The 19,190-nt window shown below is 35.1% G+C and overlaps 1 protein-coding gene across 1 annotated transcript in view; it reads right to left on the bottom strand.

Moving 5' to 3' along the window:
* The window catches only part of LRRIQ3 (leucine rich repeats and IQ motif containing 3), a 191,724-nt gene that overhangs the window by 145,927 nt on the left and 26,607 nt on the right, over positions 1-19,190 (bottom strand). The window contains 1 exon segment of the mRNA XM_084964693.1: positions 14,544-14,677. Within this exon segment, the coding sequence (XP_084820819.1) occupies positions 14,544-14,677 (134 nt within the window).

Raw genomic sequence — 19,190 nt, 5'->3', positions numbered from 1 at the left:
ATAATACTGATGACTATGGGTCTCCATATTTTGCTGCTAGTCAAAACAGGACATATAACTGTCATATATATATATATATATATACACACACACACACACATATAAAAATATAATAAATAAATATTTAATCATGTTAAACCATACTACAAAACAAAGTCTTGTATCTAAGATGTCAATATATATGTGACTTTTGCTAAAACCCAGTTTATTACAACCCTAGCACATAGACAATTCCTACATTAATGCTACACAATTCCTAAAAAATTCCCACAAAATGAATTTATAACCATACCATTCAGAAAATCATAATAGTTAAATATTTTTCTTAAAAAAACAAGCTGAAATTTGTTTTTGAAATGTCCATCCCTACACTTTATCCTTTTTATCTGTCATATTTACTATTTGTATGTAGCATATATATATATGTATATACTAACAGTATACTACACTAATATTGTTGCACATATACTATTTTATATGCCTTATCATATGCTATTCAGTATTTTGAACTATCCTTAATTAACTCTTTTGATATGCAAATAGCCAAGTCCTTCTAACCATTCTTTCATGTTGTGATTGCAGAGTATTTCATTTCTGCAACTCTCTTATATTTTTAAGAAATAAATACAGCTAGTGTATATCATTTTCTAAAATACGGAAGTCACAGAGATTTAGCTTATTAGAAATACCTGGTGAATGATGCTGGTAAACCTCTGTGTTGTGAGGGCACCCCAAAATAATAATCATGGAAGTGAAATAGTTTTAAAATCTACCCAAATTCCTATATGAAACAGATATGACAACTAGATAGCAAAAACTTTTCATTATCTATAACATTATGTGAAAAGTTATCCTCAGGAAATATAGAATGTAAAGGAATGGGGAAAAATCACTAACACCCATAAGACCACTGTCCATCTGATGGATAGAAATAAAAAAAAAAAAATCTAAAGATACTTCCTGGAAAGCTTGGAGAGACAAGAATAGGAGCTAAATCCTAGAGAGTTTCGCAAATTCCAATAGTGTGTGAATACAGGGATTCAGTGGTAAGATCTGAGTATTCTGGGTGTATAAATCCACAGAGCTAACAATCCAATGCTTTTCTCTAAGTCAAAGCCCAAAACTGAGAATAAACCCCTGAAGACAGAATCAAAATTGAGCATCATAGAAATAAAGGAGAAAAAGAAAGAGAAAAAAAAAGTCTAACACTAAAAAGGGAGCACTGGGACCAGAGAGAGAGAACTCAGAAAGTAAGCTATGATATTTTCAGAAACTACACACAGACAACAAACAAACAAACAAACAAGAATAGAAATAAGGAACTTCAGAATCTGAAAAAAGCCCCCTAAACTGATGAAAACTAATTTCTCATAAAAAAGGTCAATGGGATCACTATCTAAACCCATAAACAGTTATTACAGAGTAATTATAAAGCAAAAAGAGAATAATAAGAAAAATAACATCATTATAGACAATAAAAGCAAGCCAGACAGTGAAGCCTACAAAGAAGATAAAACTACAACTTATATCTATCAAAATAAACTTAAGTCCAGTTCTGCATATAGGGAGCTTCGAAACAGCAATTCCATCCTAACAACAACTACACAGCTGAAAAAACTGAAAAACCAGACTCTTTTTGGATACCTGAGAGGGGAGAACACAGGGCACACTCCTGCCCTCAAGATTTGTGAGACAGACAAGTGAATATAAACCATCACTTTTTACCTGAGCAAAGACTCATTAAGAGGAAACTCCCACCAAAGCCCACATCAAGTAGGAAAAAACAACTGTTGCTGACAAATTGCTGGCAGCTCATTGAGAGTTAAAACCTTAAGGAGGAATCAGCCACAAAGGGACTGCCACAATACTGTTAGATTTACCTCCAGGAGCTCCACCAGACTCCTGTAGTAAATATCAGAGGAAAATCACCTTGGGCTTATAGAAGTAGGAGGGGAAAATGAAACTAGAGTACTCTGTTCTTTTTAACAAGGCTTGCCACCAGGTGAATTTAATTAACTACAGCCAAGCCTAATCTGCTACAGCATTATGAGTGCTTAACTGACCTTCCACATGGAAGAAAAGAAATACAGCTGAAACTTGAACAACATGGGGTTAGAAGTACCAACCTCTCATAAAGTCAACTCTCCATATCCACAGTTCCATGTCCACAGAGTCAACCAACTTCAGATTGTATAGTACTATAGTATGTGTTTATTGAAAGAAATCTGTGCATAAGTGGATCCATGAAGTTCAAACCCGTTTTTCAAGGGTCAACCCTACTAAGCTCCAGCTAAGTCTAACAATCCAGTCACACCTAAGGGGGGAGAAAAAAATGAGAAACCCTTGTGAAGTTCACAGGTCATGGGCACAAACTCACCAAAAGACTAAGACTAAATCACTAGAGTATAGAATGCAACACCTCCCTACACCTCAGCATCAAATTACTAAGACCTATTTACAGCAGTTTCTTTTACATGGTTCATAATGTCCAGCTATCCAAAAAAAAAAAAAAAAAATTACAAGGCATACTGAAAGGAAAAAAAAAAAAAACCCCACAATTTAAAGAAACCAAGCAATGATCAGAAATAAGTGGCAGAGATGTTGGAATTATCAGATGAGAACTTTGAAATAACTATGAATAATATGCTAAAGGCTCTAATGGATAAAGTACATGAATAGATGGGTTTATAAGCAGAGAGAAAAACCCTAAGAATGAATTTTTTAAAAAATGGTAAATATCAAAAACTCTGCAACAGAAATAATATCTATGAAGGGCTTATTAGTAGATTGGACATGGCTAAGAAAATAATATATCAGTAGAATCCTTGAAAACATAAAGCAAAGTAGAACAAAAACCAAAAAAAAAAAAAAAAAAAGCAGAACAGGATATCTGAGACTGTAGGACAACTACAAAGGTGTAATACATGTGATAGGGATACCAGAAATAGGAAAAATAAATGAAATATCTGAAACTATAATGATGGAGAATTTATCCAAATTAAAGTCAGACAGTAAACCAAAGATCCAGGAAGCTCAGGAAGACAAAGCAGGAAAAATGCCAAAAACTTCACATCACTTTCAAACTAAAGAAAATCAAAGGTAAAGGAAAAATCTTGAAAGAAGTCTACAGGGAGAAAAATCTTACCTACAGAGGAATAAAGGTAAAAAAGTATATATGATTTATCAACAAAAGTCATGAAAGCAAGATGAAATGGGATGATAATATTTAAAGTGTTGACAGACAAAAAAACCCCACCAACCTAGAATTCTATTCCCTGTGAAATTATCCTTCAAAGTGAAAAAGAAAGAAAAGCAAAAGCCTAGGGAATTTGTTGCCAGAATCTGCTTGGTAAGAAATGCTAAAAGAAGTTCTTAAGAGAAAAAAAAAAAAGTCATTATTTTATACCTACCAAAAGTAAGGAAGAGAATCAAAGATGGAATAAGTGAAGTTAAAATCTTTATTTTTCTTATTCTTAATCTGAGAACAGTTTGTATAAAACAATATACTAAATATATTTAATTATGTATATAATTAAAATAGATAAGATGCATATCTACATATACACATACATACACATATTGCTAATGTACATATAAGTGAAATAATTTGAGTCAGCAATACAAGGAACAGGAGGGATTATTTAGAATTTTTTGTTAAGATACTAATACTACCTGTGAAATGGTATAGTATTATTTGAAACTAGGCTTGGATTAGCTGTAAATGTATATTGCAAACTCTAGGGCAAACACTACAAATTTGGGAAAGTAAAGAGTATAACCAATATTCTACAAAAGAAGAGAAACTGGAATCATATAAAATGCTCAATTAGGAGTTCCCGTTGTGGCGCAGTGGTTAACGAATCTAACTAGGAACCATGAGGTTGCAGGTTTGATCCCTGGCCTTGCTCAGTGGGTTAAGTATCTGGTGTTGCCATGAGCTGTGGTGTAGGTCACAGACACGGCTTGGATCCTACATTGCTGTGGCTGTGGCGGAGGCCAGTGGCTACAGCTTTGATTAAACCCCTAGCATGGAAAACTCCATATGCCGCAGGAGCAGCCCTAGAAATGGCAAAAAGACAAAATAATAATAATAATAATAATAATAAATGCTCAATTAAAACCACAAAACAAAGAAAAATATAGAAGACAAAATGAGAAGAAAAAACAATGGAAACAAATAGAAAACAGTGACAAATATGGCAGATATTAATTAAACTATTTAAATTATCACTATAAATGTCAATAGTCTAAATGTATAAATTCAAAAACAGAAGTAAGTACAATTTACATCTGAATGCTGAGCAACCTTCAACCAGATGGACTGGAAACCTTCAAAAAGATATCCTACTCCAGAAGACAAAGAGGAGGCCACATCAAGAGGTAGGAGGGGCGACTACATGATATAAGCAACCCCATACCTTCTGGGTGGGAAGCTCCACAGACTGGAAACTTCTTGGTTCACAGAGACTCATCTACAGTGTGAGAGTTCTGAGCCCCACATCGAACTCCCATGTGTGGGGATCTGGCACTGGGAGAAAGAACCCCCCCTAGCATCTGGCATTGAAGGCCAGTGGGGCTTGTGTGTGCAAGAGCTCCACAGGAGTGGGGGAAATGGAGTCCCCATTCTTAAAAGGCGCACACAGACTTTCACGTGCACTGGGTCCCAGGGCAAAGCAAAGTCTCCATAAGGAATCTGGGTCAAATCTGACTTCAGTTCTTGGAGGGCCTCCTGGGAAAACAGGGGTGAATGTGGTTTGTTGTGGGCAAAGGACATTGTAAGCAAAGCTCTCGGGATTATTCAGCAGCATGCCTTTCTCTGGAGGTTGCCATTTTTGGAAAAGCTGGCCCCACCCATCAGTTAGCACGGAGAAGGAGCAGGCAAACAACAATCTAGGTGGGATCGCAGCCCTGCCCCTCAGTAAACAGGCTGCCTAAAGACCCCCCCAGGCATACAGCCCCCTCTAATCACATCCAGAGACAGAGCCCCACTCACCAGAGGGATTAGAATCAGCTCCACCTGCCAGTGGGCAGGCATCAGTCTCTCCTATCAGGAAGTGTACAGCAAGCCCCTGTACTAACTTCAGCCACAAGGGGAGTAGACACCAGAAGTAAGAGAGGCTACAACTTTATTATCTGAAAAAGGTCACCGCACCAAAAACCTATAAAAATGAAAAGACAGAGAACTATAACTCAAATGAGGGAGAAAGGAAAAACCCCAGAAAATCATCTAAGTGATCAGGAGATTCTCAGCCTTTAGACTGTTGATGCTGAAGATGATGCAAGACATTGGAAATAAACTGGAGGCAAAGATGGATAACATACAGGAAACACTGAGCAAAGAGATACAAGATACAAAACTTAAACAAGAAGAGATGCAAAATACAATAACTGAAATAAATTCACTGGAAGCAGCTAACAGCAGAATACAGGAGGCAGAAGAACAAAATCAGCAAGTGGAGGACAGATTAGTGGAAATTACGGATGCAGAAAGGAAAAGAGAAAAAAGATTGAAAACAAATGAAGAGAGTCTCAGAGAACTCTGGGACAAGTTAAATGCACCAACACTCTCTGACATAAATGACAGCAGCATCTTCTCAGATCCACCTCTTAGAGTAATGACAATAAAAACAAAAATAAACAGATGGGACTTAATTAACTTAAAAGTTTCTGCACAGCAAAGGAAACCCTAAACAAAACGAAAAGACAACTGACAGAGTGGGAGAAAATCTTTGCAAGTGAATCAACTGAAAAGGGATTAATCTCCAAAATTTATAAACAACTTCTGCAGCTCAATACCAAACAAACAAACAACCCCATCAAAAAATGGGCAGAAGATCTAAACAGACAATTTTCCAAAGAAGACATACATATGGCCAAAAAACACATGAAAAGATGTTCAACATCACTCATTATTAGAGAAATGCAAATCAAAACCACTATGAGGTACCACCTCACACCAGCCAGAATGGCCAGCATCAAAAAGTCTACAAACAATAAGTGCTGGAGAGGGTGTGGAGAAAAAGGAACCCTATTACACTCTTGGTAGAAATGTAAATTGGTGCAACCACTGTGGAAAACAGTATGGAGATTCCTCAGAAAACTAAACATAGAACTACCGTTTGATCTAGCAATCCCACTCCTGGACATCTATCCAGAGAAAATCATGACTTGCAAAGACACATGTATTCCAATGTTCACTGCAGCACTATTTTCAACAGCCAAGACATGGAAACAACCTAAACGTCCATTGACAGAGGAGTGGATAAAGAAGAGCTGGTACATGCACACAATGGAATATTACTCAGTCATTAAAAGCAACAAAATACTGGCATTTGCAACAACATGGATGGACCTAGAAATTACCATATTAAGTGGAGTCAGTCAGACAATGAGACACCAACATCAAATGCTTTCACTGACACATGGAATCTGAAAAAAAGGATAGAATGAACTTCTTTGCAGAACAGATACTGACTCACACACTTTGAAAAACTTATGTTTTCCAAAGGAGACAGTTTGGGGTTGGAGGGAGGCACTGAGGTTGTGGGATGGAAATCCTATAAAACTGGATTGTGATGATCATTGTACAAGTATAAATGTAATAAATTCATTGATTAATAAAAAATAATTAAAAAATAAAAACAGAGGTTAGAGAGTGTGGCCAAGATAATAGAAAAGCAAGACCCTAAGCTCACCTTCTCCCACAGGCATACCAAAATTACAACTACTTATAGAGCAACTATCTATAACAATGACCTAAAGACTGGCAAAAATATTTTATACAACTAAAGATAAAAGGAAGCAACCATATGAGATGGGCAGGATGGCAAAGATGTGATATAAAGGCCCCCCACCCCAGTAGGTGACCGTCAAATAGGAAGGTAATCACAACTGCAAAGCCTGTCCCTGAAGAGTAGGCTCCTCAGCCCAGAAATCCTGCATTGGGAAGAAAATTCCCCAGAATGCCTGGCTTTGAAGGCCAGCGGGCTTACATAAGAGAGGGCTGGAAGGCTATAGGAAACAGAGACTCTGCTCTTAAAGGATGTATACAAAATTTCACTTTGCTCTGAGTGCCAGTGAAAAGGAAGTAACTTGAAGTGATCCTGGGTCAGAACCACTTACTGACCTTGGAGATTCTCCAAGGCATCTGGAATTCCTCATGGGGGCATAGATACTATCAGCCATTTTGGGGAGCTCATTCTGTCACAAGGAATGAGCACATGCCATTATGAAGTCCTTCCTCTAGCCTATTAGCAAGTGGGCCAGCTTCAACTACCAGCATATACATAGTAGTCATCCCCACCACAAGAGAAGGGCCCATGAAACCCACATATGGGGCATCCCCTAGAGCATAGAGCCATGGTAACTAGAGGAGAGTATGCTGCTGGGCCCTGTAGGATGTATCCTACATAACGCTACTTACTCAAGACTGGGAAATGCAATCAAGTTACCTAATAAATAGAAATAAATACAGAGAATTAGGCAAAATGAGGAGACAGAAGAATTTGTTCCAAACAAAGGAACAAGACAAAACCTCAGAAAAAGAACTATACAAAGTGAAAATAAGTAGAATACATATTTATCTTTGGCTCACATGGAACACTCAGCAAAATGGACCATATTCTCTGCCAAAAACAAATTTAAAAGAACAGAATAGTAAAATATCTGTCTCAGAACACAACTAAGTGAAATTCCTCATTAATAACAAAAAAATAGCTGGAATGTCTAAAAATGATCATATCAATAGATACAGAAAAAAAAATCATTTGACGAAACCCAACACGTATTCATGATAGAAACCCTCATAAAGCAAGGAATAGAAGAGACCTTCCTCAACTTGATAAAGAATATCTGCCAAAACTCTACAGCCAACATTATACTTAATGGTGACAAACTGGAATCACTCCTACTAAGATGAGGTCCAAGGCAAGGTCTTGACTCACCATTCTGGTTAACCATTGCTCTAGCCAATGCGGTTAAGACTAGCAAAGGAAATTAAAGGTATACAGATTGGGAAGGAAGGAAAAAATTGTCTTTGTTCACAAACAACATGGTTGACTACTTAGAAAATTTGAAAGAATTGATCAAAAAACCTGGCACTAATAAGACATGATAGTATCGCTGTAAGATAGAAGGTTAATACAAAAAAAGTCAATGATTTTCCTATATCCTGGGAATGAACAAGTTAAACAACACAATATCACTTACATTAGCATCCCCAAAATAAAATATTTAGGTATAAATCTAACAAAAATCTACAAGATCTATTTGAGGAAAACTACATATAAAACTCTGATGAACAAAATCAAAGAACTAATAAATAAGAGGTATATCATGTTCATGGATAGGAAGATTCAAAATACACAAGATGTCAGTTCTTGTGTGGGCATTGATAAACTGATTCTAAAGTTTCCACTGAGAAGCACAAAATCCAGAAGAGCTAACACAATATTGAAGACAAAAAAAAAAAAATCAGAGGACTGAGAAGCTATCCAACTTTAAGATTAGTATAAAGCTATAGTAATCAAGACAGTGTGGTACTGGCAAAAGAATAAATCAATGAGGCAGAATAGAGACCTCAGAAAGACAGAAATAAATAGTTGATCTTGGACAAAGGAGCAATGGCAATATAATGCAGGAGAGATAGTCCTTTCACCAACGATACTGAAGTATCCATGTGAAAAAAAATCTATACATAGAACCTACTTTGTTCATGAAAATTAACTCAAAATGGACATTTGGCCTAAACACAAAGTGAAAAACTGTAAAACTCCTAGAAGATAACATAGAAAACTAAGATAACCTTTGCTATGGTGAGAACTTTTTAGATAGAACACTGAAGACACTATCCATGAAAGAAAGAATTGATAAGCTTGGCTTCACTAAAATTAATTTTACTCTGTGAAAGACAAAGCTAAGAGAATGAGAATATGAGCTATAATATAGACTATGACAAAACATTTGCAAATGACATGCCTAAAAAAGGACTATGTATATCCAAAATACACAAATAACTCTTAAACAAAATTCAACAAGAAATAAATAACTCATTTTTAAAAGTCTAATACCTCGACAGAGAACTCACACCAAAAAAAAAAAAAAAGATACACAACACAAATGGCAAATAAGCATATACAAGGATGTTCCACACTACATATAATCAGTAAAATACAAATTAAAACAGTAAGACACCACCACACATTTATTACAATGGCCAAAATTCAGAACAATAATATCAAATGCTGGTTGAGGATATGGAGCAACAGGAACTCTCATTCATTGCTGGGGGTATGCAAATGGTATAGCCACTCTGGAAGACAGTTTGGCATTTTCTTATAAAGCTAAATAAAACTTTAACATACAAGGCAGCAATTGTGCTCACTATTTATCCAAAGATGCTGAAAACTTAAAACCTACATATGCACATTTATAGCAGCTTTATTCATAACTGCTAAAACCTGTAAGTAACCAAGATGCTCTTCAGTAGGTAAATAAAAAAAGAAACTGGTACATCCAGATAATGGAGCAGTACCCAGCTATAAAAAGAAGTTAGCATATCAAACCATGAAAATGCATGGAGGAATAGTAAATCCATGATCTTAAGTGAAAGAAGTCAATACAAAAAGGCTATACACTGTATGGTTCTAACTATATGACATTCTGGGATGGGCAAAACTACAGAGATAATAAAAAGATCTGTGGTTGCCAGGGTCTAAAAGAGGGATAGGGATGACTAGGCAGAGGACTGAGGATTTTAGGGAGCAGTAAAAATAAACAACATGATTCCATAATGATGGATATATGTCATTATACTTTTGTCCAAACTCACAGAATGTTCAATATCAAGAATTTACTGTAATGTAAAGAATGGACTTTGGGTGATTATAAGTCAATAGGAGGAATGTTATAATGATGAGGGATGTTCATGGTGCAAGATGCCCTTACTCAAGGGTAAGGTCTAGGAGTATAATGGAACTATCTGTACTGTACCTTCTTCTTAAATTTTTTGTGTAACCAAACTGCTCTAAAATAAAATAAAGTTTAAGTTTTAAAATATAAACTAAAAGGTATCAAGAAAATGATAAAAGATATATAAGACCACATAAACTAGAATTAGACTAATTTAAAATGCAATGACAGGACTCAGATATTGCTTTTGAATGGATTAACAATGAGATCCTGCTGTGTAGCACTGAGAACTATGTCTAGATACTTGCAGTGGAGCATGACAATGGGAGAAAAAATTATGTATACATGTATGTGTAACTGGGTCCCCATGCTGTACAGTGGGAAAAAAAGTGTGTTGGGGGAAATAACAATAAAAAATAAAAATAAATAAATTAATTAAAAAATGAATTTTAAAATTCATTTTAGAAATAAATACTGGCCTAGAAGGAGCATAATTATAATGATCAGAACAGAAAATACTCCAAGAAAAACAGAAGATGAAAATAAGAAAGATTTTAAAAATTAAAAAGTAAAATCATTAGATAAGAGCTAATATACCATGATTACACTGAGTACCCTTTCTATAATTATTTTAACTATATATCTCCACTCTAAAGACAAAGAACCTTGCAACATATCTTAACTTTATTAAATATTTGTTGTTGATAGTAGTTTAGGTATAACAATTCTGAAACTATTCTGTGTTTATTAGGATTAAGCTAATGAGTAAAATTATTGATAATGTTGGCAACCAGAATTTATATGGTAGAAGAAGGGCAGCCGAATGCAAAAAGAAGAAGGCAATGAAGAACCTTCTTGCTATTTAGTATTAGAGGCATGAATATGAATTCATGATTTTAAAAAAATATCCATGTTCTATTCTGTCTGCTGAAATACTCTAGGGACCATGAACACTCCAGTAGCAATGAACACATTTAGCTCCTAGCTCTTAGTTCCTAAATATCATTCCCTACTAAAAATACTAGGTCTCTTTGGAAAATAGCTGTGTTCAGGGTTGTAGAAATAAAAAGAGCACAGTATTTTGGCTATGTTAAACAAAAGAATCTAACATTTGTAGATTTCACATACACAGTTTCATCTCTTTATAACTGATCACAGCAGTGCTGTTGGCCATTGGATATATATCCCAACCTCTCAATCAAGTTCAAATTCTTAATTCTTCATCTGTAAAATAGACACCAAACTCAAAAGCTCTGCTGTATTAAGTGATATAAAGTAAATTACAGTACCTAATATGGTACTTTGCATATACCACATATTTAATAAATGTTTCCATTCTTTTTCTTTCTCACATCCTATTGACCCAACTAATAATCCTTCCTGTCATCTCAATATAGCTGCTCTTTCTTGAGTTTAGGAGGCTGTCAATCTGTTTACAATAATTCATTCTTAGATAAAAGTGTACCTCCCTTGTGCCATAACATTTATCGTAAAATAGTATCACTTTAAAAGCAAACATAATTAGGCATTCCCATTGTGGCTCAGTGATAATAAACCTGACTAGTATCCACGAGGATGTGGGTGCAATCCTTAGCCTCGCTCAGTGGGTTAAGTATCTGGCATTGCCATGAGCTGTGATGTAGGTAACAGATCCTGCATTGTTGTGGCTGTGGCAATAGGCTGGCAGCTACAGCTCTAATTCCACCCCTAGCCTGGGAACTTCCATATGCCACACCTGCGGCTCTAAAAAGTCAAAAAAAAAAAAAAAGATAACATAATTAATCATAACAATTTTCTAAATTTAAGCAGTATATGGTATTTCAAGACTATATTATAAAATTTCGGACTTCCTGTCGTGGCTCAGTGGTTGGCGAATCCAACTAGGAACCATGAGGTTGCGGGTTCGATCCGCGGCCTTGCTCAGTGGGTTGAGGATCCGGCACTGCCGTGAGTTGTGGTGTAGATGCAGCTCGGATCCCACGTTGCTGCAGCTCTGGTGTAGGCCGGCGGCTACAGCTTCGATTAGACCCCTAGCCTGGGAACCTCCATATGCCACAGGTGTGGCCTAGAAAAAGCAAAAAGACAAAAAAAAAAAAAAAAAGACTATATTATAAAATTTCAACCAGTTTAAGTGAACAAAATTCAAGCAAAGTGGGCATAGGGAGATAGTTCTTATGGCTATAAATAGACATCTGAGAGGACTAATCACTTGGACCTTTAGGTTGTGGGAATCCACAGGTACCTCTCGGAGCAGCTTCACATGTTTCTCAGTTGTTCCTGTATTTTCTTTTCCATAGATAAATACAGAAATACTTTTCTGATTTTATCTTCAACAGTCTCTCAATTTATTAATATATTCATCAATTCAGCAAATATTTTTGAGCATATAACATGTATCAAGTACTCAGTTATATGCTATAGATGTAGAGTATCCATACATCTGGAGATACAGATAATTATACAAGCAACTGCAATACAGTGCGATAAGTTGTTTTTTTTGTTTGTTTTTTTTCGTTTGTCTTTTTGCTATTTCTTTGGGCCGGTCCCGTGGCATATGGAGGTTCCCGGGCTAGGGGTCGAATCGGAGCTGTAGCCACTGGCCTACACCAGAGCCACAGCAACGGTGGATCCGAGCCGCGTCTGCAACCTACACCACAGCTCACGGCAACGCTGGATCGTCAACCCACTGAGCAAGGGCAGGGATCGAACCCACAACCTCATGGTTCCTAGTCGGATTTGTTAACCACTGCGCCACGACAGGAACTCCACGATAAGTTTTGATGGTAGTGAAAACACTTGATGTGTATTGCAGGGGCCAATATCCCAATAGTTTGTCCTAAGCAAATTGAGAGAATTGGGAGGATTGTAAATTGCTGAATAAGATTAGATTAATAATTTTGAAAGATTATTCTGGGTATGCTGTGGTAAATGTAATTAGAAGGGAGCAAGAAATTCAAGGAAAGACTGAGTTTCCTACAAAATCCAAGAATGTAGAGAGCATAAGACAGTACAATAATAATAATAATTTTTAAAAAGCTGCTAATAAGAATGCAATATCCACATTTTCCAGGTGCTATGCAGTTTATATTCATGATCTCAATTCCCACAAGCAACCAGCAAAATAAATACTGGTTTTAGTTCCTGCTCTCTACCATCTAACATAAGAGGAAATTTAGGCTCAGAGTAGTAATGTGCCTAATGCAACAGCATTTCAAGGAGAAAAAAAATTCAAATCAGTGTCTTGAACCACTGTGATACATTATTACCACTCCTCTCCACTAAACTCATTCAGATTCTTCTCATGCAGGCTGAACTTTCAGAGACTGTTTCCATGTATAAGATTTGTATCTCATGTTACACAAATATCAAAGTAAATCTTGATTCTAAGAGAGAAAAACTCAATCCCAGGGACATAAACTAAAGACAAGTTCCTTTAATTAGATGTTTATTCCATATAAAATGTATATTAAAGTTAAATGGACCATAAGAGACAGAAATAACATTTTAAATAAACATGTACTATTAGCAACTGCCTGATTGTTTTCACATCTTTATTCCAGATTGTTTTACTTTTCCCCACTGATAAGTCCACTCTCACTCTTCGACCTTGGTTTGAAAAGTATTTGGAACCTCATCCTCAGAAACTGCAGGCATTATTTATATTCAGTTTTGTGTCTCATACTTATCTCTCTTTATCAGGACTATTGCCATCTATGATTTAGCACATACAGGCTAACACAGGAGAACATTCTCTCTGCCTTACCACAAAATGTTGATTATCATTTCAGTGAAACTTCCTAATCTTTCTTTTTCAGGGAATGTCTACTGCCCAACTCCAGATCTATTTAATCCTACCTATATTTCAGGACCATATTCTATTTCTATCTTCTGAACTCTACAATTTAGCATCTGAGAATTAAGTTATATAGGAATGTTCATTTATCTTCTTATATGTTTGATGTTTGGTAACACTAATACACCTAAATTGATGACAGAGTATCCTATCTAATCTCCCCAAGTACAATGCTGAGAGATTCTTATAGGAAAAGTATTCTTCTATTTGTAAAATGCCAGCTACTGGAAAGGAATGCAAGGAACAAACAGGAAAAAGCAATTAATCAAAGGATAATGTAAACTGATGCTTTGGCAAAACTATCTTCGTATCCAAACAAAATACAAAATCCTCATTTTATACACACACACACACACACACACACACACACACATATATTTCACGGTTTATATTTCTCTTGTATCCCATTATATTACGAATGGCTTGTATTTCTATTACATCCCATTATATGAGATAAATTCAATAAATATTTTTGGCTGATGCTTTTAAGTTTAATTTAAAAAACTGTCAGAGTTACTAGGCAATAATTAATAAAAACTTCATTGTATTTATTAGTTATTTATATTGTAAATTAAAAGAAAAAATAAAAGAATCAAGTTTTGACTATGCCATATGTTATACTACTATAGTGTCTGTGGTATTTCCTGTACAACTAGTTTAAATAGTCTAAAAAGTACCATTTTATAGGAAAGATAAAAATACATATCATTAGAGATATACTATTTTATCAAAGGTTTTATCATCTTCTTTTAATATTCAAAGTCAAGAAAATAAAACATACCTCATTTTCTTCCTAACTAAAAAACCACGTATCCATCTTTGAACAATCAAAACTGGTGAGTTATGAGACAGGATTTCATTAATTTTTGAAGTAATATATTTGATATTACCAATTTCATCCTCGTAAGTTGATCCCTGTATAAAGAAAATGTATTTAATATTTATGCTTCATGAAAATATTTTCAAAAGTTATTTTAACTTCATAGCCTGATGGTAGAAACTATTATAATGTGGAGTTCCCATTGTGGTTCAGCAGTTTAAGGATCCAGGACTGCTGCAATCTACAGCATAGGTCACAGATGCAGCTCAGAGCCAGTGTTGCTGTGGCTGTGGCATAGGCTGCAGTTGCAGCTCTGATTTGACCACTGGTAGGAGAACTTCCATATGCCACAGGTGCAGCTGTAAAAAAAAAAGAGAGAGAGAGAAAAACTATTAAAATGTTCACAGATATCTTATGGACATAATAGTTTAAAAATAAGTATATTTTCATGTCTATTTTATTAGTTCAGAAGATCCAGAATTAGTAGCATCAAATAATTTCAATTTTCTACACAAAATTCAAGATCAATGGTGATAAATTTCTCCCTTCTAGATTCTTCCCCAATTTGATATAGGTATAAAATTTTTCCTGTAATCATGTTAATCTCAGAAAGGTAGTGGTACAAACAGATATCCAATTAAATTCTAAAAGTGTTTTGTGAATTATCATTGAGGAAACTGAGATATATGTGATTTATAAAACAATTTATAGCAGTTCAAAATTTTGCTGCATCTTAACTAGAATGCTAGAAACTTTTATTGGAACATAGCAAATTATCCTGAAGAAAGACATTCTATACTGCCTTAAAAGAAATTACCTTTAAGATTATTGTTCTTATGAATTTCAGATCTGGGATAATATACTCCCTATATCCTACTGATCATTTGACTGGGTTAGAAATAAAGACACTTTAGTTATGTTTTGAATGTAAAGATTAGGCATTAAAAAATCTAACATTTACATTTTTTAAGGTACCAACTCTATTGTGTTAAAAAAATTAAACCATATACCTTTTCTGCCTATACACTCAATCAGCTATGTACTGCTAAAAAAAATCATAAAACCCTATAGATCAGTACTAATTCATATTTATATTTGCAAACATTTATTGCTAATTAGCAAATGTTTTACTTGGCCCTGGCTAGTTTCCATTTACAGCAGGAGTTACTGCAAACCTTCACTACTATTCTCACTATTGAAGCCTTTTCCCTAGAGCTCCCTAAACATCTTCCCTTTTCATAGAGAAAAAACTACTGTCAAGTCTGAACTCCATCAACTAACACTCCTCCATTCCCTAAAAATTTAACTATATTCGCATTTAACTACATTCCTACCTATACTGAGTAAAATAAACTTCTACTCAATCTTAAAATAAGAAGTACTTCACCTCCTGTCCAAGACTGACCCTCTATCATAGTTAAGTTTTACCTCCCTATTTCCAATTACTTCCCTGCTACTGTCCCTACTCCTTACCTATAAATATGGTATAGTCTCACCCATTTGTAAAACACACATAAATAATCACACACATCCCAACCATCCATCCTTTGTGTTTCATTTTATTAAGAGCCCAAATTCTTAAAACAGAATTCCACATTAGCTTCCTCCACCTTCCCCCTTTCTGTATCTCAATCCACTGACTTCTACACCTACCATCCTATCTAATATTTTTCTTAAAAAATTATCACTGGACCTTTTTCATTGAAACACTTCAATTGGTTTCAGAAAACCATACTCCTAGTTTTCCTGTAACTCTTGTTTAACCTCCAGACTCTTATAAGACATATCCATACCCTAGTTAATGTCACATTGAAAGAATTTCCTCCATTTGTCTCTTCAACCAGAACAAACTCTCCAGATAACCGCATCCAAAGCTACAGCTCTAATACTCACCTATGTCCTGATGTCTCTTAGATTTCTAGCTTTAGACCAGAACTCTCTCTGGAGCTACAGAACAATATGGTCAAACTGATATCCAGACAGTTCATACAGACAGAAAATTAGCAAAAAAACATAGGCCTTAAATGACACACTATAGATAGATGTAATTATAGAACATTCCATCCCAAAGGAGAATATATATTCTCCTCAAGTGCACATGAACAGTCTCCAGGATAGATGTGATCTGGGGCCACAAGCCAAGCCTCCATAAATTTAAGAAAGTTGAAATTATATCTAGCATCTTTCCTGACCACAATGCTATGAAATTAGATATCAAGTACAAGAAAAAACAAACAGAGAAAACACAAATACCTGGTGGCTACAACCAATGGATCCCTGAAGAAATTAAAGGAAAAAAAATACCCAGAAATAAACGACAATGAAAACATGGCTATGCAAAACCTATGGAATTCAGTAAAAGCAGTTGGAAGAGGGAAATTTGTAGCAATACAATCTGATCTCAGGAAATAATAAAAATCTCAAATAAACAACCTAACCTTACATCTAATGCAACTAGAGAAAGAAAAATAAACAAAACCTAAAGTTAGCAGAGGAAAGAAATTGTAAAGATCAGAGTAAAAATAAATGAGACAGAGATGAAGAGAATAGAAAAGATCAATGATTGAAACTTAGTTCTTTGAAAACATTAACAACATTGATAAACTTTTAGCCAGATGCAACAAGAAAAAAAGGGAGAGGGCTCAAGTCAATAAAATTAGAAAGTTAGGAATTAGGAATTAGGAATACAAATTGGAAAGTTGTCACTGTTTTCAGATGACAGCTGATATCATAGAAATACAAAGGATCATAAGAAACTACTAAAAGCCACTATATGCCAGTAAAATAAACAATCTAGAAGAAACGGACAAATTCTTACAAAAGTGCAACCTTCCAAGTCTGAACTGAAATTGAAAATGTGATTAAAGAAAAAAAAAACTTCCAACAAACAAATACCCAGGATGAGAAATTTTCTCAGGTGAATTCTATCAAACATTTGGAGAAGAGCTAATACCTATTCTACTGAAACTCTTCTAAAAAAACTGCAGTGGAGGGAACACTCCCAAGCTCAATCTATGAGGCCATGTTCACACAAATATTAAAACCAGAAAATGATATAACACAAAAAAAGAAAATTATGGGCCAGTATCACTGATGAACATAGATGCCTCAACAAAATATTAGCAAACTGAATCCAACAATATTTTAAAAGGATTGTACACCATAATCAAGAGGGATTCTGCAAATCTATCAGTGTGATACAACCATATTAACAAAATTTAGAAAAAAAAATCATATGCCAGTTCCCATTGTGGCTCAGTGGTAATGAGTATCCATAAGGATGTGAATTCGATCCCTGGTCTTGCTCAATGGGTTAAGGATCCAATGTTGCCATGAGCTTCAATGTAGTTCAGATCTGGAGTTACTGCGGCTGTGGCAAAGGCCAGCAGCTGCAGCTCTGATTCAACACTAAGCCTGAAAATTTCCATACACTGTGGGTACGGCCCTAAAAAGACAAAATGATAAATAAAAATTTAAAAATAAAAACAATATAATTATCTCAATAGATGCAGAAAAATATTCTGACAAAATTCAACACCCATTTATGATAAAAAAAAAACTTTCTAGAAAGTAGGCATAGAAGGAACCTACCTCAACGCAATAAAAACCATATATGACAAACCCACAGCTAACATCATTCTTAATGGTGAAAAGTGGAAAGCAGTTCCAAGATCAGGAACACAAGGATGTTCACTCTTACCATTTTCATTCAACATAGTTTTGGAATTCTAGTCACAGCAATCAGAGAAGAAAATGAAATAAAAGGAATACAAATTGGAAAGTTGTCACTGTTTTCAGATGACAAAGTATACACAGAAAATCCTAAAGATGCTACCAGAAAACTACTAGAGCTCATCAAAGAATATGATAAGTTGAAGGACACAAAATTAACACACACACGCACTATTATATATAAAACAGACACACAGATAAATAACAAGGTCCTAGTGTGTAGCATAGTGATGTCTACTCAATATTCTGTAATAACCTATATAGAAAAAAAAGAGCAGAAATATGCATATGCATAACTAATTAACTTACTGTAAACCTGAAGCTAATACAACATTGTAAATCAACTATACACCAGTAAACTACAGGCTTCCCTTGGAGATACTGCGAATTGAGTTCCAGAGCAAATATAGAAATAAAGCAAATCACATGAATTTTTCCGTTTTCCAATACCTTTAAAAGTTATGTTTACACTGCAACATATTCTATCAACTGTGTAATAACAGCACTATGTCTACAAAAACAATGTATATGCCTTAATTGAGAAAACACCTTATTGCTAAAAAAAAACTATCATCTGAGCCTTCAGCAAGTCCTAATCTTTTCACAATAGTTACCAAAATGCAACACAAAGACATGAAGTGAATAAACGCTGTTGAAAAAATCTGGCATTTGCTTGATGTATTGTTGCCGCAAAACTTCAATTGTGATAAACACATTATCTTTGAAGCACAATAAAGCAAAGTACAATAAAACGAGGTATGTGAACTCAACTTGCCCAAATATGAATCTTCCTCCCTAACCTGGTTTTTCTCATTCTTAGTGAATGATGCTACTGCCCATACTAACCTTAACCCAGAAACCCCAGAGCCAGCCCTG

Source organism: Sus scrofa, chromosome 6 (assembly GCF_054392235.1).
Source record: "Sus scrofa isolate SSC_HxYL_T2T_F1_AM1 chromosome 6, Sscrofa_HxYL_maternal_Yorkshire_Landrace_v2.0, whole genome shotgun sequence".
Lineage (NCBI taxonomy): Eukaryota > Metazoa > Chordata > Mammalia > Artiodactyla > Suidae > Sus > Sus scrofa.
This window is presented reverse-complemented; position numbering and strand designations above follow the sequence as displayed.